The sequence below is a fragment of the Phocoena sinus genome, chromosome 5 (assembly GCF_008692025.1).
Source record: "Phocoena sinus isolate mPhoSin1 chromosome 5, mPhoSin1.pri, whole genome shotgun sequence".
Taxonomy (NCBI): Eukaryota; Metazoa; Chordata; class Mammalia; order Artiodactyla; family Phocoenidae; genus Phocoena; species Phocoena sinus.
The window spans coordinates 230,467-254,240 of NC_045767.1; the positions used below are offsets into that span (position 1 = coordinate 230,467).

The 23,774-nt window shown below is 48.8% G+C and overlaps 1 protein-coding gene across 7 annotated transcripts in view; it reads left to right on the forward strand.

Moving 5' to 3' along the window:
- PCGF3 (polycomb group ring finger 3) overlaps positions 1 to 23,548 on the forward strand; it is a 55,425-nt gene extending 31,877 nt beyond the window's left edge. For 6 of the 7 annotated variants that reach the window (XM_032632278.1, XM_032632276.1, XM_032632275.1 and 3 more), the window contains 4 exons: positions 779 to 867; positions 9,329 to 9,466; positions 18,891 to 18,971; positions 19,513 to 23,548. In XM_032632278.1, coding sequence (XP_032488169.1) covers positions 779 to 867; positions 9,329 to 9,466; positions 18,891 to 18,971; positions 19,513 to 19,560 — 356 coding nt within the window. In that variant the 3' untranslated portion in view covers positions 19,561 to 23,548. The remainder of the gene's footprint in view (positions 1 to 778; positions 868 to 9,328; positions 9,467 to 18,890; positions 18,972 to 19,512) is intronic. The other variant, XM_032632279.1, reaches the window with a different exon arrangement.
- The last annotated feature ends 226 nt before the right edge of the window (positions 23,549 to 23,774 follow it).

Below are 23,774 nucleotides of genomic sequence, written 5' to 3' on the forward strand. Positions count from 1 at the left end.
GAGGTGCGGGCAGTCGTCAGTGTCACTTAGGTGGTGCTGAGAAATGGGGTCTCCAACTGAGGGGTTACGTGGTGGGCCAGTGAGAGGAAGCCTGAGGGGGTACCCGAAGGTGCCTGGAGGTGGGGTGTGGAGGGCGCACGGGCATTCAGACGGCGGGCCTCCCAGGGCTCTTCTCCCGGCTTTGTCTGTTTTCTCACAGAATGGCCAAACTCCACTTTGGCTGTGACGTAAAATTAATGGTGCTTTAGAATCTGTACGTATCATAACAACTTATTTGAATCTTTGACGCCATGGACCACACAGATTCCGAAACCCCTTTAGTCCGCCGTGTGCTTTTCTAGCAGTGTGAGCAGCAGGGAGAGGCTTGGCTGTCGGCCTGGGAAGCGGGGGCTGCAGACTGTGCGAGCTCGGGCCCCCCGGGGAGGCGAGGCCAAGAGGCAGCTAGGGAGCCAGGAATCCCGCCTTTCCCTAAGTGGGGTCTTAACATTTAAAGCCGTGCCGGAACAGTGAGAGTTCGGGGATGGCTCGCTGCCTGGCGTAGTTGAGGCGTGAGGCGTCGGTGCTGCTGGGCTGGTGGGGCACCTCTGCCCGGACACGTGCCACTAGCCCCGAGGGCGCAGCGCGTAAAGCACCGTGGAGAGCAGCGCTTCCCCAGCTCTCACGTGTGCAAACTCTTAATACAGTGGGTTTTTATAGCGTTCAAGTGTACGGTAGAGTTAAAAAACAACGGTTTAACACTTTGGATTCATGACCCAGTATTTTCTGTTTTTGCTAAAAGGAGAAACCAAAGCAGATGACAGTTCGAACAAAGAAGCGGCAGAAGAGAAGCAGGAGGAGGACGGCGACTACCACAGGAGCGACGAGCAGGTGGGCGCTGCCTCGGCCCCCGCCCTCCCAGGGGCGCTTCTCCTTTAACAAAGAAGGAGGCCGAGGGCGACAGACAGTACAGACGCTAAAACGTCAGCAACTTTCTTAGTTTTTCCTTCCAATTCCTTCCGTTACTTACCTTTCTTTCCTTTTTTTTGGCCGTGCGGCGTGGCTTGTGGGATCTTAGTTCCCCGACCAGGCCAGAGATCGAACCAGGGCCTTCGGCAGGGAGAGCACCAAATCCTAACCACTGGACTACCAGGGAATTCCCATTCCCTTCTTTTTTTAATTGCCAAAGTAATGCATACTCACTGTGGAACATTTTAGGTATAAAAAGTTTTAAAGTTCGGCCTCCACCCGCCGTGGGTGTCTTCAGCTCCCCCCGACCCCAACCCCGGGTTGTCCTGTGGAGAATGTGGGGCAGGCATCGTCCATGCAAAATAAAGTGAGAATGTAACCTTGAGGGCGCTATTCATCTGTCACTTACTACATTATCAGATTAAAAAAGGAAAACTAAATCATCAGAGTGATGCTACAAAAGTTTGATAAAATCCCGTATCCATGTCTATGGATCTTTTTATTAGGGTACCTTGACTCGACAGCTACAGCAGTCGTCACACTTCATGATGGAACAGAGTTGTCTCATGAGTGTCAGAACAAGAAAATGTCCCTTCTCAGCTGTCACTCAGCATGAGTTGGGGGATCCAGCCCAAATAGTTAGGAGACGGGAGAAGGTGAGCTGGGCGCGCCGTGGCTCTCAGATTACACGTCTTGTGACGTGGCACCTCAGACAGCGCAGGGAAACTGCTCGTTCGGGTGATGGGACCAGTGTGTCATTGTCAGACGCTGTGGGCGGCCTTGTTCACATAACTAATAAAAACGCTGAGGCCGCCTAACGAGAAATGTGTGAGGCTGAAACAAAGACACGCTCTTCTTATGGGAGAACGTAAGAGAAAACCGAATAGTTGGATGTTTCTGGATGGAAGGTTGGTGTTGAGATGTGAGTTCTCCCCAAATTAATCTCCGTGGTTGTGACTTTAACCGTTTATTATAAATAGGAATTTAACCAGTGGCTTCTGAGCCTCATCTGGGAGAGGAAAAGCTCGGGAATAGCCACGAAAACTTAGGGGCATTGGCTGTATCAGGGTATATATGTAGCATAGCTACCCACACACATATTTACACAGACGGACACCTCGGGAGACACTGCGGTTCGGTGCCAGACCACTATGTAAAACAAGTTGTGAATTTTGGGCGTTTCCCAGCGCATGTAAGTTATGTTTCCACCGTGCGGTACTGTGTTTAGTGTGTAGTTTCGTCATGTCTAAAAATCAACGTGCATTGCTGAATTAAAAGATATTTTATTGCTAAAAATTGGTCATCATCTGGCAACACGGGCTGCCACAAATCTTCAGTTCATAAAAAACACAGTACCTGCAAAGCACAATAAAGCAAGGTCTGCTTATAGCCACCTTTCTACATATATATACGTATTCTAATCACTGCATGTATGTTTAATAAGTAAAACGTGAGGATGTGTACGCTTATATTTATTAAAGACATAATTAAATAGTGTGGTTTAGGTATAAGAATGGAAAAACGGAACCTTAATTTTCCAGTTTATATGCTTGTGTTGCTAAAACATTTCCACAAGCATCACAGGAGTAGAAGTGCATCTGTGTGGAATGCTGGGTGTGCTCAGATGCGTTTCACGTGAATGGAGAGAAGAATAAACATTGGGGTGAAGGGCGCCCCTCTGGGGCCCGCATGTCCCCTCTCCTGGGCTCTGCTGGGTTACCTCTTGTTGGACTTGGAGGCCCCGCCGGGATCTGGGGTCGGAGCTGCCGGCCCGGCCCCTCCAGGCACAGGGAGGGCCCTCTCGCTTAACCCCTGCTCCGTCAGCGTTCAATCTCCAGTGTTCGTGTTTATCGTTACCAATATTTCCCTTTTCTTTTCTACCCCAAACGTGCCGAAGATTTGTCTATTTGATCGGTTGCTTTCAAGAGCCAGCAGCCTGCCCGGGGGGTGGGCCCCGCTGCATCCCTGTGGGGCGAGAGTCAGTGCCAGGCTGAGCGCCGCGCACCTGGTCTGTCACTGCTCTGAGCCGTGTGCTCTCGCCAGATGGCTTCCAGTAACCGGGACGTTCGTTTCCTCAGACGTTCCCCTTCCTCAGGAGCGCACTGTTTCCCCCGTTCGGAACTTGGCAGGATCCCTGTCCCGGGGAGGTCAGGGCTTTGGGAGCCCGTCTCTGCTACCATCCTGTGTCTGGCGTCCCACCTTCTCCTCCCACTCGGGTGGTCTGGCGTCCCACCTTCTCCTCCCCTGCTCTCCACGCTGCCTCCTGGGACCCTGAGCCCCCGGGCTTCAACTTCAGACCCCTTCACAGCTGTTCTTCCCTTTTTCAAATAAGTTGTTCTGTTGTTACTTGAGTTCCAGGCCGCTCATCCCGAGAGCCTGCACCCTCCGTCCCGCCGGGCAGGGCCAGCTCCTTCCTCCTCAGCCTGTGCCGGGGGTGGGCGGTTTCGAGCGTGGGGTTGACCCCCCCACCTGCTGCCGTCCCCCCGCCTCCTCTCCGGCATCGGGACCCTGGCGGCCTATCTGCTCCTGGCTGTCTCGGGCCTGTTCCTTGCAGGACACTCTGTCCTTCCGGTGGCTTCGTCCACGGCAGGGCTCAAAGGGCCCGTGCTTGGGAGTCTGTTCAGCCGCCTGTTCGGCAGCGTCCCTGCCGCCCGCATCGTGGCTCCCTTGGGAATCAGGTGTCCTGCCGCTGGCAGGGGGGCGCCCGGTCGGTTGGCACCTGGCCTGCCTTTCCCCAGGATGCGCCACGTGCTGCCCGTGAGGGCCCCCGCCCTGTGGGGCTGAGGCGCCCTGGGGTCGGGGCGCTCGGAGCCACGGGGCGGGGACGCATCAGGGGCTCCAGGCGTGGGGCGCGGGAGGAGGGGAGAGGGTGGGCTGGGCCTGGAGCAGGGCCTGCCAGGCGGGGAAGGGCCCGGAGCGTGGGCAGCGCGCGGTACAGGGCGTCAAGCGCTCAGCCCAGGAAGGGTTAGAAAGCAGCCGCGGGACTTGCTGGGCTCTCCAGAGACTGTTTACCGAGCGGGTATCCCAGCTGGGTGGTATGATGTAGCCACAAACCGCAGAGCCCAGAGAACAGGTGTCTTTGTGCAGCTCCCTTTTCTCAGGTAAAATTATACTTTTGAGTTTTCTTGAGGTGCGTCCTGTAGCTGCTTCCTGTAGGTGCCGTGTGACGCGGAACAGCTGTAGGACCGGCAGTGTGTCCCGTGTCGCGTGCATAGCACACGCCGCGGGGTGAGGATTTCACTGTTTTCTGTCTGATGCTCTGATTATTCCAGCCCTCGCGGACTCCTGGGTGCTGGCCCCAGCCTCCCCGGGCACGTCCTCCACACGCTGCCCATCCCAGACTCCCTGGGTTCCGCGGGCCGTTTCCTTTCCATCTCCAGCTCCCGGGGAGGGGGGTGTGGCTCTCTCAGTTCCTTTACATGCAGATTGCTTTCTGTGTTCGTGGACCTGTGTGTTGGGTCTTTTGACATTTTCTCAGTCATTTTGCGGGAGTTGGCCTACACCTTTTTCATAGGCATTTGTTTAGTTTTGGTATCGGGGTCGTAAGTCTCAGAGCTGGGGATAGGCTCTCTTTTCCCATTTTTATTCTCTAGGAGAGTTTGTATGAGATTAAGAGCATCAGTTTTGTTGACTGTTTTGGTTAAACTTCCTGTATAAAGCCATCAGATCTTGGTTAATTCTTTTGGAGAGGAGTAGGAAGATTTTTAACTATCAATACAAATTAAATTTCCTTAATGATTTCAGTCCTACTCAAATCCTCTGTTTCTTTTTTAGTTCATTTGATCAGTTATATATTTTCTAGGGAACTTTCTGTTTGCACTTAGGTTTTCAGTGCTTGGGGCATGGAGCGGCCCCTAGAATTCTGCGCTTGTCTTCGGGCCTTGCCGCCTGTGCACCTGTTCCTCCGCCTCTCTTCCTGGTATCACAGCATGCCTCCCGCTTTCTGGTTGTCGTTGCCAGAGGCTGAACCGCTTTCTTTTCCGCCAGTCGCTCCTTCCTTCTGCTCTTTCTACGTTCCCTCTTGTACTTTCTCTTAATTTCTTGAGTTGAATTTTCATATAGTTTCCATTATACTGTTTGGTTCTAAATATTTTGAAATGTTCATTGTGATTTCTTTTTGACCCACTACTTTTTAAAGTATGCATTGAAAAATGTGAACATCAAACCTTACTAAAAAGCCACAGTAATCAAGACGTTTGTTTTAGGTGTTAAGGTAGACTTTTAAGTCAATGGAACCAGTTCTGGAGCCTAGAAATAAGCCCGTAAGATTTAGGGTCATTTGGTTTTCAGCACAGGTGCAATGGCCCTTCACTGGGGAAAGGATAGTGTCTTCTTCGAGTGGTGCTGGGACAGTTGGACGGACATCCACGTGCAGAAAGGTTCATTTGTGCCTTGCCTCACACCACATACGAAAGTTAACTCAAAATATAAGAGCTGGGGCTTCCCTGGTGGCACAGTGGTTAGGAATCTGCCTGCCAATGCAGGGCACATGGGTTCGAGCCCTAGTCCGGGAGAATCCCAGATGCCACAGAGCAGCTGGGCCCGTGCGCCACGACTGCTGAGCCTGCGCTCTAGAGCCTGCGAGCCACAGCTGCTGAGGCCCTGTGCCATGGCCGCTGAAGCCCGCGCGCCTGGAGCCCATGCTCTGCAACAGGGGAAGCTGCCGCAATGAGAAGCCCGCGCACTGCAGCAAGGACCCAATGCAGCCAAAGATGAAATAAATAAAATAAATAAATTGATTAAAATATATATATAAGAGCTAAAAGTTGAAAACCTTTATAGGAAAACATGAGAGAAACTGTTTAGGGCCTTGGGTTAGGCCTGCAGTTCTCAGATCCAAAATGAAGAACACAACTCAGGAAATAAAATTGACAAAATGACTTCATGAAATTAAGAACTGCTGCTCCTGGGACTTGCCTGGCGGTCCAGTGGTTAGGACTCCACACTTCCACTGCAGGGGGTGTGGGTTTGATCCCTGATCGGGGAGCTAACATCCTGCGTGCCGCATGGTGGGGCCAGAAAATAAGACAAATTAAACATAAAGCAAGCAGCACTTTGAGAAAAGAAAGAAAAGAACTGCTGCGCTTTGGGACCTCCCTGCTGGTCCGACGGATCGGACTCTGCTCTCTCACTGCCGAGGGCCCATGTTCAGTCCCTGGTCAGGGGCCTAACGACAGTGCAGCCCAAAAAAAAAAAAAAAAAAATTGCTGCTCTTCAAAGGACTCTATTAAGAAAATTTTAAAAGGCCACAGACTGGGAGAAAATACTGGCAAATCACATTTCTGAAAAGGACTTGTATCTATAATATATAACTCTTAAACTCAAGAAGATAAACAATCCAATTAAGAAATTGGCAAAAGATTTCAGTAGACGTTTCACCAGAGAAGAATTACAAATGGTTAATAGTCCCGTGAAATGATGTTCAACAACTTTACTCATTAGGGAAATGCCGATTAAAACCAAAATGAAGTAGCATTTTACACTCACCAGGAGGGCTACAATCAAAAAGACAGGCGCTGACGGGGATGTTGACAAGTGGGAACTGGTCAGCGGTGCAAGGTGCTGCCGTGTACCTGAGTCTCACACCGCTTTACTGTGCGAGAGAAGTCCGACGGGAAGACTGCGTCTTGTATGATCCCATCTATAGCCCGTCCAGGAGAGGCCGGTCCACAGACACAGGCCGAGGGGTGGCCGCCTGGGGTGGGGCGGGGTTGACCGCCAAGGCTCCGAGAGTCTTTATGAGCTGATGGGACTGACCTCAGACTGGATGGTGGTGATGGCTGCCCACCTCTCTAAATTTACTAAAAATTCCTGAATGGTATACTTAAAACAGATGCATGTACATTATACTGCAGTGGAGCGGTTAACAAGTTACAAACATGCTTTATCTTGGTGCGTTTAAACAGGTAATACATTCATACGGTCCAGAGGTTAACATTGTGTGAAAGGTTTAAACGTGTTACCGTCCTGAGTTCCTCCACGTAGGTCATACTCCATGGTCACCCCTGCGTTCACACAAACTGAGCCTCCTCGTCGGGTGACACGCCCGTAGTTGGGGAGCCTGTGCCCTCTCTACCTGGTCAGCACCTCTGACGGGCACGAGGCCTCTCCGGCTGGGGTACAGGAGTGCAGCCGGCGGCCCTGCCCGTGCCCGCGTGGCTACCGGTGGTGGGTTGAGGGTTCTGTGTGCGGCTGGTTCCTGCCGGGGTCTTGGGCCTGTTGCTTTGGCCCTGGACACAGACGCCCATCTGGCCCGTGTGCCTGAGGCCGGCAGAATTCAGCATCCCTGACAGAGACTCTGAAACCCCCACTGCGTTGGGGACTTCTACTTCTCATCATTCTTAAGTTTGCTACTAGGTGCATTCAGCTTTAGAAATGCTTCCCATCCTTAGGGAGATTTTTCTTATTAAGAAATCTGTTTTATGTAATAACACAACTGTCTGTTTTATTTTTGCCTGGTATTTCAGTTTTTTTAACATCTTTCTTAAATGTGACACTTTCTACAGCAGAGAGCTGGGGGTTTTTTAAAAATCGAATCAAAATTTATTTAACTGGCAAGTTATTTTACATTTACCACGATTGCTAGTAAAGTTGGGTTTATTTCTGCTTTAGTTTGTGCTTTCCATTTGTATTTTTTGTGCCCCCTCCCTTGAGTCCCTTCTGTAGAATTAATAAATTTTATTTAATCTCTTTTTTGCCTCTGATTAGCAGGCTATATGTCCTATTTTTATTATTTTAGTGCTAATGAAATTCTAAAATGAATGCATTTTTTAAAAGTCCAGAATTAACATGAGTCTCTTTCTGTCCCTCCTAAACGACACCAGAGCTTGCCTGCTGCCTGGGCACCTCCTAAACCCCAGCCAGTCCATCCACTTCAGACTTTTTCTTCCTGAGCTACATCTTCTTCTGCTTACGTTCTCTTTCCGTTTGCAGATGACTTTATTCATTTCCACCCTGAATGATAATTTTGCTCTTCCTTCCTGTCGGCTCACGGTCTGGGCTCAGTGGCCTGAGCGCCAGCCCTGCCTGTGGGCCCACCTCTGTGGCTGCCCTGGGCCTTGGCCCGCTGTGTTCTGAGGGGTCGCCATGTCTGTCTGGGTGCAGGTTTCCTCTTACTTCCTTTGTTTTGGGTTCTTTTGCTTCCTGAATTTGAGGACTTATGTCTTTGATATTTCTCAAATTTTGCCTTTCCCTTATTTTCCCTTCTTTCCTCTGGAACTCTTGTGGTGTGTTCGTTAGACTCTTTGATCTGTCTGCACGTCTCTTACCTTTCTTTTGTTTTCTTATTTTAATTGATATCTTCGTCTCTGTGCTTCTTTTGGATAATTTGCTCAAATTGATCTTTCAGAAACTTGATCTGCCTTCAGCTGAGACTAATCTGTGATTTGACCATCCATTGCATTTTTAATTTATGTGAATAGGTTTTTTATTTTTAGAAGTTACATTTGGTTATCTTTTATACCTGCCTGTTCTTTATTCTTAGTGTGTTATGTTTTTAATTCCTTCTTTCATGCCTCTAGTAGTTTTAGACATACATGTTTCAGTTAACTCCTTTGTTAATTCTTTTGTCTGAATTTTGGGGGTCTGCTTGTGCCATTTTTTGTGGCTGTTGCTAGAGAATTACTTGCCTGTGAGTGAGGAGAGGTGAGGTATCCAAGGTGGGACTTTCTCACCTGTGGCCAGGGCTCTCCCTCCTCAGCACATTCCCTTCTGCGTCTGCCAGGCACCACCTGATCCGAGAGTCACTTTTCCTTGGTTTGTTGTCTGGAAGTTCCTGCCACACACCGAGTACTCTAATCCCACTGAACGCGGTCTTCCAGGATGGAGCTGTGAGCTTCAGACTTTGTGCCTTTGCTCAGAGGGCGCTGTTCTCTAGTGAGTTCGCTGTCTTCCTCAACCTCCTCTGGAGACCTTCCTCGATGAAGGGTCCGTGCGCCTGCCGTGTGTGTGCCGCGTCGTTCCTTGTCGTTATGCCGAGCACTTAGCACAGCCTCTGGGGAGATGCGTGTGTGTCCCACCGGCCAGGAGCTTTTAGAACAGGATTCCAGTCCTTGTCGGCTTAACTCTGAGGCCAGCACACACTGCCACAATCAATAAATAATTCTCGGGTTACTTTAAAGTACTATGCTAATAAGACAGAATAAATAGTGTTAGATTTTTATTTCACAAAATGGCAAACAGTAAACAGATTTTTAAGACAGTGTAAAAAGATGAAAGTGAAATTCTTTTTCTGCGGTGTTTAGGTCAAAACAGATTTATGATTTCAAAAAAGTCAGCGTTCTTAGATTTAATGGAATCAGTAGATATCTAAGAAAGCCTCCAGTGAGTAGCCCAGTAGGGTCCCCCTTGATGAGCCTGCCCAGCTGTGTCCTTTCTCTTGAAGGTGAGCATCTGTCTGGAATGCAACAGCAGCAAACTGCGGGGCTTGAAACGGAAATGGATCCGCTGCTCAGCCCAGGCCACAGTCCTGCACCTAAAGAAGTTCATTGCCAAAAAACTCAACCTCTCGTCTTTCAACGAGGTAAATAGAAGCTATAACGAGTCGCTTCTTATTTGTAAAAGTGATACTTCTGAAGTTCTTCAGGTTTGTTTGCTTTTTACAGTCCTGTTTGGACATTTTCAATCAGAAAAAAAATCTGCATTTGTTTTGCCTACCCCCAGATAGTGTGATAGTAAATAGCGGTGAAGACAGTGGAGGCCCAGAGCCCACAAACACAGGAAGCCACTGTTGAGAGAAGAGGAAATGCCAAGGGGGCTGCAACAAGATATGTTAAATGTTTTCTTTTTTTTTTTAATTAACTAGTTTGTTTATCTTTGGCTGTGTCGGGTCTTCGTTGCGGCGCGCGGGCTTCTCACCGCGGTGACTTCTCTTGTGGCGGAACACGGGCTCTAGGCGCGTAGGCTTCAGTAGTCGTGGCGCACAGGCTTAGTTGCTCTGCGGCATGTGGGATCTTCCCGGACCAGGGCTCGAACCCGTGTTTCCTGCATTGGCAGGCGGATTCTTAATCACTGCGCCACTAGGGAAGCCCAGGATATGTTAAATATTTTCACCACAAAGAGAAGTTCTGTTCTTCAGTTTCGCAAACAGATGGATGGGTGGATGGGGATGGATAGGACGGGTGGGTAGATAGAGAAGATACTTCCCAGTTCCGATAAATGCCGAGAATAAAGTAAAACGTGTCCCCTAGTGGTGCAGAGCAGGGCGGTGCACAGAGGGGTGAGAGCACATCAGCTTAGGTGTCGTTGGGGAACCCTCCCGAGGGCGTTCACTTCTGCTCAGACATAAACTGTCAGCAGGAGCTGGCTGTGTACCAGCAAGTGTCAAGAGGAGGCACTGCGGGGCCTTAAGCCGGGGCTTGTGATGAGAACAGCCCTGAGGCTGTGAGGCAAGTGGGCTGCTGGGGTTCCGAGACGGAACCAGTTGAGGGGAGTCTGTGGCAGAAGTCCCAGGAGAGACAGGCCAGGGTAGTGCGGTAAGGATGGAGAAACGAGGCCGACTTCTGAGGTGGGCTGTAGAGAACAGTGGGTAGGACGTGGCCCCGCAAAGGCATGTGTCCACAGCCAACCCCGCAACCTGTAAGCGTGGTCTTTGCCAGGAAAAGGGTGTTTTCAGATATACTGAAGTTAAGGATCTTGAGATAATCCTGGATTATCTGGGCTGCCCCTAAATTCAGTGATGTGTGCCCTCACAAAAGTGAGGCAGAGGGAAATTTGAGACACGCACAGAGGAGAAGATGGTGTGAGGACAGAGACGAGAGGTTGGGGTGATGCGGCCACAAGCCAGTGGATGCCTGGAGCCCCCAGAAGCTGGAAGAGGCAGGAAGGATCTTCCCCTGGAGCCTCCAGACTGAGCACAGCCCAGCCGGCACCTTGATTTTGAACTTCTGGCCTCCACATCTGTGAGAAAATAAGTACCTGTTTTAGGCCACCAGGTTTGTGGTACGTTGTCATACCTGCCATGGGAAACCAAAACATTTCAATACCAGGAAGTGGAGTGCTGCTGTAACAAATACCTAAAAATGTGGCGGTGCCTTCGGATTTGGGTGAGAGGTACAGGTTGGAAGAATTTTGAGAAACATGATTTTTAAAAACCCGAATTGCCTTGAAGAGACTATCGGTATGAATGTGGCCATTAAAGGTGACTCTGGGGACGGCCGAGAGGGAAGCACGGAGCGTGGTGGAGAAAGCGCCCGTCACCTTTGAAGGCGCGTGTTGCACAAACAGAGTGTTGGTGGAAATAGGAGTATTAAAGATGCTACTGGCGAGAGCTCAGAAGGGATAAAGGAGCATAGTATTGGAAATGGGGGAGAAAAGTTGATTCTAGCTACACAGTGGCAGAAAACTGGCTGAGTTGTGTTCTGCGGTGTGTGGAAAACAGAACTTGGAAGTGGTGAACACGGATATTTAGCTGAGCACATTTTCAAGCAGAGTGCTGAAGACGTGGTCTGGTTTCTTCTTGCTGCCTGTAATAAAATGTCAGAGGAGAGAGATGAATTCGGGAAGGAACTGCCAAGCAAAAAGGAACCAGCTCTTGATGATTTTGAAAAGCCACAGCCTATCCAGGTTGCAAAAAGACGGTAATATTAGGAGTCTGACTGTTAGAAAAACGTGCTCCGGAGAGGAGGCCAAGTGTGTAGCTGTTCAGCCTTTTGCTAAAGGGACTAGTTGTTTGACTCATGGTGGCTCAGCCATCTCATGGGCGGAATAGAGAGGAGTTACCCAGGAAAGATCTGCAGAGCCTGGACCTCTGACACACATGGGAGACTCACAAGGTTTCTAAGAATGTGCTATCAGCAGAAACACCACCAACTCGTACTGAAGGGGACAGAGACAGGAAGAAATGAGAGACGGCTATCAGACTTCCAAAATTCTGCACGCGGGAAATAGGCTGATGGAGCTGCTCAGCTGCCCAGGTGAGCTACCCCTAAAGAAAAAGGAAGAATGACTCCAAGGCAGAGCCTGGGGCCCAGTGGGTGAGGCCATCATGGGCCCAGAGGGCAGAACCTTGACCCACAGTGAGGTGTTCTCAGGTCTTGAAGCCTCATGGAACTCACCCTGCTGGATTTCAAACTTTACTGAGACCAGTGATCCCTTATGCCTTCTAACGTGTCCCCCTTTTGGACTAGGAATATCTATCCTGCCCCAGCCTTGTATTTGGAAAGCAGATAGTGTGTTTTCTAGTTTCGCAGATCCACAGCTGGAAAGGAATTTGCCCCAGGAGGCATCGTACCCAGAGTCTCACCCGTACCTGATTCCTGTGATTTAGAAGATAAGATCTGGGACTTTGAGCTGATGGTGTGTAGATGAGATTTGGGGATTTGGAGTTGATGCTGGAGTAGATTGGGTCTCTTGGAGATGTTGGGGTTCGGTGAATGTGTTTTGCATGTGGGATGGATGTGGATTTTGTTGGGTCAGAAGGCAGACTGTAGTATGTTAAGTGGTGACGCAGCCAAAAGATATGTCTACTTCTAACCCCCAGAGCACGTGAATATGACTTTATTTGAAAAAAAAGATTTTTGCAGACATGTAAAGAATCTTGGGATGAAGAGACCATCGTGTATTATCCAGGTGGGCCCTACATTCAATAACAAGTGTCCTTATAAGAGAAGGGCAGACACAAATTGTCTCCGTAGATTTAAAAAGATAGATGTTATACAAAGTATCTTCTCAGACCACAGTGGCATGAAGTTAGAAATCAATAACCAAGGGAAAACTGGAAAATGCACAGAATTGTGGAAGTGAAACGGCACAGCTTTAAACAACCAATGGATCAAAGATTAGAAAATACTTAGAGAAGAATGAGAACAAAAACACAACGTACCAAAACTAATGGGATACAGTGAAAGCAGTGCTAAGGGGGAGATTTATAGCTATAAACACTTACCTTAAAGACAAGGAAGATCTCAAATCAACAATGTAAATTTACAACTTAAGGAACTAGAAAAAGAAGAGTAAGCTAAACCCAAAGCTAGCGGAAGGAAGAGAATAATAAAGATTAGAACAGAAATAGACCAAATAGGGAATAGGAAAACGATAGAGGAGATCAGTGGTTCTGCAGAAAGGTCAGCAACGTTGACAGACTTGTAGCTGGATGAACTAAGAGAAGACTCAGATTCTGTAATCTGAAATGGAAGCAGGGACGTCACTACTGACTCTTCAGAAATAGGTTGTAAGAGATCACTATGAACAGTTGTATGCCAACAAATTGGATAACCCACGAGATGGACAAGTTCCCAGACACACAAAGCCATCAAGACCGAATCACAAAGACGTGGAGAGTCTGAATAGACCTGTAACTCATAAGGAGATTGAATCACTAATCAAAAATCTCCCAACAAAGAAAAGCCCTGGACCTGACGGCTTCACTGAATTCTACCAAACATTTAAAGAATTAATACCCATCCTTCTCAAACTTTTCCAAAAGGTCGAAGAGGAGGGAGCACTTCCCAGCTCATTTCATGAGGCCAGCATAACCCTGATAACAAAGCCAAATAAAGACACTACAAGAAAAGAAAACTACAGACCGATAGCCCATATGCACACTGATGCAAAAATCCTCAACAAAGCGCTAACAAACAGAATTCAGTATGTTAAAAGGTTTTACACACCATGCCCAGGTGGGATTTATTTCTGGAATGCAAGGATGGTTCAGCATATGAAAATTGATTAATATAATTATGCCACATCAACAGAGTGAAGGAAAAACCACACGATCATCTCAGTTGATGCAGAAAAAGCACTTGACAAAATTCAATACCCTTTCATGATAAACACGCTGAACAAACTAGAAAGAGTAGCCATATATGAAAGTAAAATAAAATCCATACATGAAAAAACCGTTACGAATATCACACTCAGTGGTGAAAAAGTAAAAGCTTTTTCTCTAAGATAAGGAACAAGCCAAGGAGGCCCACTTTTACCCTTTCTAGTCAACATAACACTGGGAATCCTAGCCAGAAAAATTAGACAAGAAAAAGAAATAAAACACATCCAAATTGGAAAAGAAGAATTTAAAACATTATCTCTGTTTGCAGATGATATGATTTTATATGTAGAAAACCCTAAAAATGCCACACACACAGACATGAAAAAGAACCTGTCAGAACTAATAAATTAATTCAGCAAGGTAGCAGAATAGAAAGTCAACGGAAAAATCATATGCATTAGCTCAGTATCAAAAAAACAAACAACCCAATCCAGAAATGAGCAGAAGACCTAAATAGACATTTCTCCAAAGAAGATACACAGATTGCCAACAAACACATGAAAGGATGCTCAACATCATTAATCATTAGAGAAATGCAAATCAAAACTACAATGAGCTATCACCTCTCACCGGTCAGAATGGCCATCATCAAAAAATCTAGAAACAATAAATGCTGGAGAGGGTGTGGAGAAAAGGGAACCCTCCTGCGCTGTTGGTGGGAATGTAAATTGATACAACCACTATGGAGAACAGTATGGAGGTTCCTTATAGAACTAAAAATAGAACTGCCATATGACCCAGCAGTCCCACTACTGGGCATACACGCTGAGAAAACCATAATTCAAAAAGAGACATGTACCACAGTGTTCACTGCAGCACTATTTACGATAGCCAGGACATGGAAGCAACCTAAGTGTCCATCGACAGATGAATGGATAAAGATGATTGGCACATATATACAATGGAATATTACTCAGCCATAAAGAGAAACGAAATTGAGTTATTTGTAGTGAGGTGGATGGACCTAGACATGTATGTCTATGACCTGTCATACAGAGGGAAGTAAGTCAGAAAGAGAAAAACAAATACCATATGCTAACACATATATATGGAATCTTAGGGAAAAAATGGTTCTGATGAACCTAAGGGCAGGACAGGAATAAAGACACAGACGTGGAGAATGGACTTGAGGACACAGGGAGGGAGAAGGGTAAGCTGGCACAAAGTGAGAGAGTGGCATGGATATATATACACTACCAAATGTAGAATAGATAGCTAGTGGGAAGCAGCCGCATAGCACAGGGAGATCAGCTCGGTGCTTTGTGGCCACCTAGAGGGGTGGGGTAGGGAGGGTGGGAGGGAGACGCAAGAGGGAGGAGATATGGGAATATATGTATATGTATAGCTGATTCACTTTGTTATACAGCAGAAACTAACACACCATTGTAAAGCAATTATACTCCAATAAAGATGTTAAAAAAATCAGATGCATTTTTTCACATGAGCAATGAACAACCTGAAAAGGAAATTACAGAACTCATTTCATTTATAGTAGCATCATAAAGAATAAAATACTTATGAATTAACCAAGGAGGTGAAAGACTTGTACAATGAAAGTTACGAAAATTGCTGAAAGACAGACAAGCACGTGGAAACACATCCCACATTCATGGATTGGAAGACTTAAAATTGTTAAAATGTCAGTATTACTCAAGTAATCTACAGATTCAGTGCAATTCCTATCAAAATCCCAAAGATGTTTCTTGCAGAAAAAAAAAAAAGAAATCCACCCTAAATTTTTTATGGACTCTCAAGGGACCCAAATAGCCAAAACAGTCTTGAAAAAGAGCCAAACTGGAGGACTTGAACTTACTCCAAAGGTAACACGAATCAAAACAGTGTGGCGTTGGCATAAAGACAGACAGACTAATGGAGCAGAATAGAGAGCTCAAAAATAAACCCTCACATATGTGGTCAACTGACTTTTGACAAGGGTGCCAGGACCCTTCAATAGTCTTTTCAACAAATGGTGCTGAGAAAACTGGATATCCACATGCAAAATAATGGAGTTTGACCCTTACCTAATACGATATACAAAAATTAATTCAAGGGACTTCTCTGGTGGTCCAGTGGTTAAGACTCCGTGCTCCCAATGCAGGGGGCCCGGGTTCAATCCCTCGTCAGGGAACTAGGTCTCACATGCCACAACTAAAGATCCTTGCGTGCCGCAACGAAGATCCCACATGCCTCAACTAAGACCCAGCGCAGCCAAATGAGTAAATAAATTTTTTTTTAAATGTATCACCTACATCATAGGTGTAAAACCTAAAACAATAAAACTCTTAAAAGAAAACATAGGACAAAAACTTAATGACATTGGATTTGGCAGTGATTGCTTAGATAGAATACCCAAGGCACAGGCAACAAAAGAAAAAATAGACAATTTGGACTTCCTTGAAATTAAAAAAAAAAAAATTGTACAGAATGGAAGAAAGTATTTGCAAGTCATATTTCTGACAAGGAATTACTATCCAGAATATATAGACAGTTCCTAAAATTCAACACAAACTCAAACAACTTGAGTAGACATTTCTCCAAAGAAGGTATATGAGTGGCTGACAAGCACATGAAAACATGCTCGGCTTCCCTGGTGGCGCAGTGGTTGAGAGTCCGCCTGCCGATGCAGGGGACACGGGTTCGTGCCCCGGTCCGGGAGGATCCCACGTGCCGCGGAGCGGCTGGGCCCGTGAGCCATGGCCGCTGAGCCTGCGTGTCCGGAGCCTGTGCTCCGCAACGGGAGAGGCCACGGCAGTGAGAGGCCCGCATACCGCAAAAAAAAAAACATGCTCAACATCACTAATCATAGGGGAAATGCAAATCTGAACTGTAGTGAGACCCAGCGCATGCCCAGCAGGGTGGCTACTGTAAAAGATAAGTAAGCAAGTGCTGGTGAGGAAACGGAGAGGTTGTCACCTTGTGCATTGTTGGTGGATGTAAAATGCTGCAGCCGCTCTGGAAAACAGTACGGGGCTTTCTCAAAAAACTAAACATAGAACTACCACGAACACCAACAATTCCACCTCTGGGTAAAAATACCCAAAAGAATTGAAAACAGGATCCCAAGGAGGTATTTGTACCCCCACGTTCATAGCAGCATTATTGACAGTAGGCAAAAGGTGATACATGAACAAAATGTGGTCCGTCCATACAATAGAATATTCAGCCCCAAACAGGAAGGAAATTCTGACACCTGCTACGACGTGGGTGAACCTTGAGGACACGACGCCGAGTGAAATGAGCTGGGCACAAAGGGGCAAATACTGTCTGATTCCACTGTACAAGGTCCCTAGAGTCATAAAGACAGAAGGTAGAATCAGGGTTTCCAGGGGCTGGGGACAGGGGGATGGGAAGTTATAATGGGGACAGAGTTACAGTTTTACAAGATGAGAAGTCTGTGGACGGATGTGGTGACAGTTGCACGTGATGAATGTGTTTAATACCACTGAGCTGTGCACTTAAAAATGGTTAAGATGGTAAATTTTATGTGTATTTTACCACAATTTTTTTTAACAATATAAAGGAATGAACTATTGATACCCGCAGAGAAAAGAGTAGAGAGAGTTTTGAGACACAGAGTGGAAGGGCCACCTGAGGATGGAAGCAGAGGTTGGAGGGATGCAGCCACAGGTCAGGGAACCCTGTAGACTCCAGAGGGTGCGAGCCCGCGGACTCCCAGACAGAACTCTGAGGCTGCGTTTCTGGAGTTACACGTCCCAAAGTTATGGTGTTTCCATGGCAGCCACGGGAGACACAGGTGCCCGACCCTTCTTCCCTTGCCCTGAGAGAGAAGTTTAGAAGACCATCTGGGGGCTTCCCTGGCGGTCCGGTGGTTAGGACGCAGCAGTTTCACTGAGGTGGCCCGGGGTCAGTCCCTGGTCGGGAACTAAGATCCTGCAAGCCGTGCGGTGCTGCCAAAAAAACCTAGAAAATATAAAAATAAAAGACCATCTGGGTCAACAGCATTTGTCATCAGGGAAATGCAAATTACAACAACAAGATCCACTCCACACCTGTCAGAGTGGCCGAAATCCAGAGCACTGGCGACGCCGGATGCTGAGCAGCAGGGACCCTCATCCCTGCCGCTGGGAACGCAGAACGGTGCAGCCGCTCTGAAGGCAGCTGGGTGCTTTCTCACAAAACTAAACCCACTCTCACCATACGATTCAGCCGTCAAGCCCCTTGGTACTTACCCAGAGGAGCTGAAAACTTACGTCCACACAGAAACCTGCACGCAGATGTTTATAGCAGCTTTAATTATAGTTGTCAGAACTTGGAAACAGCTAAGGTGTCCTTCAGAAAGTGAATGGATACGTAAACAGTGGCCCATCCAGACAGAAATATTACTCAGCACTAAAAAGAAAGGAGCTATCAAACCATGAAAAGACACGGAGGAGCCTTCAGTGCATACGGCTGAGAGAAAGAAGCACCCACTGTGTGCTCCAGTTCTATGACATTCTGGAAAAGGTAAAACTGTGGAGACAGTGAAAGGGTCACTGGTTGCTGGGGGTTGACGGTGAGGGATGAACAGGCAGAGCGAGGATTTTTAGGGCAGGGAAACTACTCTGTGTGATGCTGTCATGGAGGACGTTTGTCCATACGTTTGTCCAGACCCCCAGAAGGCACAACACGGAGCGTGAACCCTCATGTGAACCACAGGCTGTGGGTGGTGATGGGGGTCATAGGTTGTAACGAACGTTTTCATCAGGGCTGTTGATGGTGGAGGAGGCTGTGAGGTGGGGGCAGGAGATACATGAGAACTCTACCTTCTGTGAAATTTTGCGCAAACCTAAAACCGCTCTCAAAAGTCTTTTAAAACTAAAGAGGGAGAAGCTGTCTGTGGAGCCCATTACCTTTTTCCACTGAGGTGAAGGGGACAAACTTGGCCAAGAGGGGACTGATGTTGGGGGACAGCGTGCTCTCTAGTGAAGGCAGTCTGGGCGCCAGAGCCCCGTGACGGGGGCGCTGCCTTGTTGTGTGCGGACGGAGGCCCCCCGGTGCTCTGGGCCCTCTGGGGGGCGGGGGGGATTGGGCCTTCCAGGCGCTACTTCCCACCTGTGCTGCCCCAGAAAGAGGGCAGGTGGCCCTTCAGCGACTGGCGTGACTGCTGCGGCACCAGAGACCATGTGTCCTGAGCGCCGAGCCCTTGGCCCCGCTGACCGAGGTCTTGTTCTCCCGCCAGCTGGACATTTTATGCAACGAGGAGATCCTTGGCAAGGACCACACGCTCAAATTCGTCGTCGTCACAAGGTGGAGATTCAAGGTGAGACTTTGACATGATACGTTGTATGTGATTTTCAGAGTCTGCTCGGAACAGCAGCTGCTTTTGTGGGCACATCTGTTTCCTGGAGTTTAGGAATAACGACCAGACCAGGCACGGGGTTGTCAGGAATGCAGCCGTTCTGAAGCTGCATCGGCCTCAGAGTTGTGTGGTCGGGGAAGGCATGGTCTCCAGGCCCTGCCTCGCCCCACCCGTCCTGGTTGAGGTGACCGACGTCCTGGGAGGGAGTGGCCGCTGCAGTCAGAGGACACGTCCCCTCGAGCCGCAGCGCCTCTCTCTGGAACAGGAGGCAGATGAGTGGGACCCCATCTTCGGGGGCTGCCTGGGAGCAGGGTAGAGACAGCCTGGCCGACACCCCCAGCTGGAGCCGAGGTCTGAGGGCGAGTGGGGCAGAGAGAAAAGGCAGGAGCAGGTGTGGGGACCGGGCGTGGGGCTCACCTTCGGCAGCTGACGAGCGTGGGACCGTCGCCAGCCTGTCCCCTTGGGGTCACCGGTGCCGTTCCCTCGCCCCCTTGTCTTGCAGAAAGCACCGCTCCTGCTGCACTACAGACCCAAGATGGACCTGCTGTGAGCCGCGGCACAGCAGAGACTCAGCTGCCGGGCGCCCCGCGAGTACGCAGCCAGGCGGGGCCGCCGCCGCGTGGGATGCTGCCCTGGGCACCGTTTGGACTGGGTCCCGAAAGAGAATATTTATCACTTTTGTATGCGAATCACACTCGCGAGGCGCCGCGCCACGGGTTACGGACGCGCCTCGCGTCGCCTCGCCTGCCTCGCGGCCGGGCCGCCTCTGCCCCAGCGGGAGGGTGTGGCGATGGCCTTCGTCCCGACCCGGGACCTTTGCTTGCTTTCCAGGTCTTGAAAATCTCGGTCACTTCCGTTCAGTTTATGAATTAGGTTTCACGATAAGCCCCCAACATACTTGTACGTTTACTGAATCCTTCCTAAGTTATTGACAAAATGTCTTTTCACGTGAATGACGATATTTATGTGGCCTTTAGCTTCCTGAAGATTTAGAAGATATATAAAAATTTAATTTAAAAGCATACCAAAAGAGGCTTCCATGAGTATCGTGAGTTAACCATGGTATTTCATTTTCCACGTCAGGGAACGTGAAGCCGAGGGCCGCCCTGACTCCCGGGGGCCCGCAGCCCAGCTGGGGGGCTGCACCCTGACCCCGACGCGGCTCCCCCCCCCCCCCCCCCGCCCGGTCAGCAGGGCGGACCGGAAGACGACAGTTCGCAGAACGATTCTTGCTCTCAAACATTGTTTCTCTTAAATAGGGCGCAAGTTGTTCGGCGCCGTCGTCTAACTTCCCGCTTATTCTTTCCCGTTTTTGTTTTGCTGAACAGATTGATGGTGGTGGCGGGGCGCCTTTCCTGAGACGGCGCCCCCGTCCGGGGCGGGGCTGGTGCCCAGGGGGCGTGTCTCCACCAAAGCCCCAGGTGTGCAGACCCCGGGTCCCACCATGCCCGCCTTCAGAGGTGGGCGCGTCACCGTGCTCTCGTGGAGCAGCTGGCACGCTCCGGCCGCTGTTGGCGGGCACGCTAGAGCCACAGAGGGCGGGCGCGTGGGCCCCTGTGCGGCTGAAGCGGCTTTTCCAGTGACTTAATGACCTACAGCGCGGGCAGACGCAGCACACCCTCTGTTAGCCCTTTCTCCTCCCAAATGTTAGTATTTTTGTGGAATTGGAGAATAAACTCTTTGCCAGCACATCCATTTTTGTTCCTTTAAGATAGTAACTTGGAATGTGTAAAGACAGGAGCAAGGAGACGGGCCTTCTCCGGGTGGTAAGCTGGTCCCCGCTCCGTGGCCGTCCCTCTCCGCGTCCGGTGGCTTCTGCCTGACCTTTGGGCTCCTCCCCCTCTGTCACCTCCTGCATCACCGGGGCCCTGGGGTCCTGGGGCCGCCTCACTTGGTAGGTGGTCCTGACGGTGGCTTGAGAGCCGGGTTTTCCATGAAGAACTTCACCTTGGTGACTAGAGTTTTTCTCGAACTTGCTTTGGAAGTGGTGGTTGGGCTCATCGACATTCAAGTTTGTTTGGTTTTTTTCTGCTTCCTGTTTCATACTTACAAATGTCAGAAGCAGCTCCCTTAGTGATGGGAAAAACAAATTAACTCAGTCCAAGTGGATTTAATATAAGGCCTTTCAGAAATATAAAACCAAGTTTTTCTTAGGAATTGGTCAAAGTTCATCTCTCTCTTTGCGCCCGTCACTCCCGGGACCGTTTGAATGATTCATTTACCCGCGCTTGCTGTTCACCCCGATCATTTGTTAGGGTCGCTATTCAAGGGTTCAGTGAGTAGCTGTGTATGACTAAGTATTACCTGTCTACCTCAAATACACATTCTGCTGAAGCATTCTGTAAAACCGTGTGTTCTCAATGCAGTTGAAGTGTACCGTTAGAATTTAGGTATTTTCCTGTGTGATGAAAGGAAGGAAGGATTAAACAGTGTGAGCGTCCAAATTCAAATAAAATTAATTCACAGGTCAGATTAAAATGAACCTGGCTGTATAATCGCATAGTATATATTTGTAACTTTGCAGCTATCTTTGCAATCACTTGAATTTGCTATGGTGCTAAGTCGATGCACTTAATACACAGAGAGGTGGAGATGAGTCAGAGCTGGCGTCACCGTCCCCACTGGGCCCGGCCACCTGCTGATCCCGCGTTTGTGTCCGTGTTACCCTGATGAAACCTCAGCAGCAGAAGTACCCATTTTTCTAAGATGTCCTCGTGCAGACCGTCTTCACTGCAGGAGATCCCTGTTCCCGCCACCTCCGGTCTGACCGCAGCCTTACGGGGATGGAGCTGGGGGCCTCGCCGTCAGAGGGAAACGTTCACTTTTCTCTCGTGTCCGTTTAACATCAACGGCAGAATTTTGTATTTTCCAGCATGAAAGCCAGGATCAGTTAGTGGTTGGATCCTATTAAGTTTGTTTTTTGTTCTTAACGGATGGAGTTACTGTGAAGTAGTTTTCACAACTCTTCATGCTGGTAAAACAAACACTGTCAGTTACCGAACGGCGCCCTCGTCGGCAGCGTGGGCTCGTCAGCCGCACAGGGTCTCACTAGGTACAGGTGTCATGAAAATAGAAGATTCAGATAGAATATATAATATTGAATTTAAGATTTGGGGGGTTAAAAAGAAGAAAACTTAACTTTATAAAATTATTTATTCTATTTTAAGCCTTCTATCATATTTTCCCATCCAGTTGTTTGGTTTCAGTGGTCCAGCTTTATTTACAGGCATATAAGATGAAATTGTGAGGCGTTCTGCAAGCTTCTTCTTTTTGCTTTGAGTAGCTTCTGACTCGTGTGCTTTGTGTTACCTGGATGAGAAGCAGTTGGTGCTTCTGTGCGATAGGCTCCAGCGGGCGGCGCCACACGTACGTGGATTGTCCGTGGCATCTGCTCCACTGAATGGAGGCCGTGTAGGCGGACTCTCAGAACGTGTGCGTTCAGCTCTTTGGTTTTCCTCTTCCGTCGTCGTTCTCATGAAAACGCTGTTGCTGGGAATGTGCGTGGGCCTGTGCAAGGGGCTCGGCCATCGGTGAGAGTGAGTGACCGGCCAGCGGCCGCGAGTTGACGTGTGGCCTAGGCTGGCCTCGTGCCTCAGGCCCCGCGCGCTGGTGGCCCAGGACGCGCCCCCGTGTCGACCACAGATGTGACGGTGCTACTTTCCCAGGCTCCTGAGCCCGCCGGCGCGTGCGGCCTAGATGCCTCCTCATGGCATTTGAGGTCTTTAGAAATTCGTTTGATTTTTCTTCAAAGCCCACAGGATGGATTTTACAGTGATTTTGAAGTGTGTCATTGGGTTGGATATCGTAGGAACAAGCCAGCTGGTTTCCACTTTGTACGTGGATATCTGATGTGCTCTCAAAACATTGAAAACACACTTAGTGCAGATAAATCACGAAAAGTTCAGTGTCTCTGTTCCCTCAGGAAATCATTTACACCCCAGCACATCACATGTGACCTTAGCTGATAAACCAACGTGTTTCTCTGCCTTGGTGTTTAAACAAACTAAATAGGTTGGGATAAGTCGGTTAGAAAACAATTCAAGCGACACCACAATCATCACTGAGATTCTGTCCCTTCCTGGGGACCGCCGGGCCCCTCACCGGCTCACGTGTTCTCTGCGTCCGTGGGTGCACCTGAAGGGGGCCTGAAGTTTACGTGTCCCCTAGAACGTGTGTAGCATTAGCGTAAATGTCTAGTTCAACAGCTTCATTGGGTGCAAGAAAACCATTTTTCCCGTATGATGCAGCGTTCAGGGGCGAGAGCCCTTGCCGACCCTGGCATCCCGCGTGGAGATCGGGGGCTCTGGGGGATTGTGGAGGTGACGCTGCAGACACGTTTTTGACTGTTTAGTTTGGAAGTTTACATTTTTTATGCTTTGTGTTGGTGTGTAATTTTTTGTACTCTTGGTGGCTAGTTTTTATCTAAAATCTTTTTTGGAATATTGCTTAACCGTTTTGATTTTATGATAGTGAAGCTTGTATTCAGTGTTTTGCCAATTGATATTATATGCTTGTAATAAAAGCAAAAGGAAAACCTACCTAGTTCTCTGAGGCTGGACATTTGTTACCTAAGATGTTTGTAAGAGCGTGAGATAGGTGCCCTGTTAGGGTGACACAGTGTAACGAAGAGTGCCGTGGCGCATACACGCCACACCGGGCCCTCCCCTCCCACCCCCAGCCTGGACCCTCCCAGGTTAATGACTCTGCCCCACATGGCGTTTGTGACTGTGACCGTGGATGCAGCACTTCACGAAGCTGGTCCGG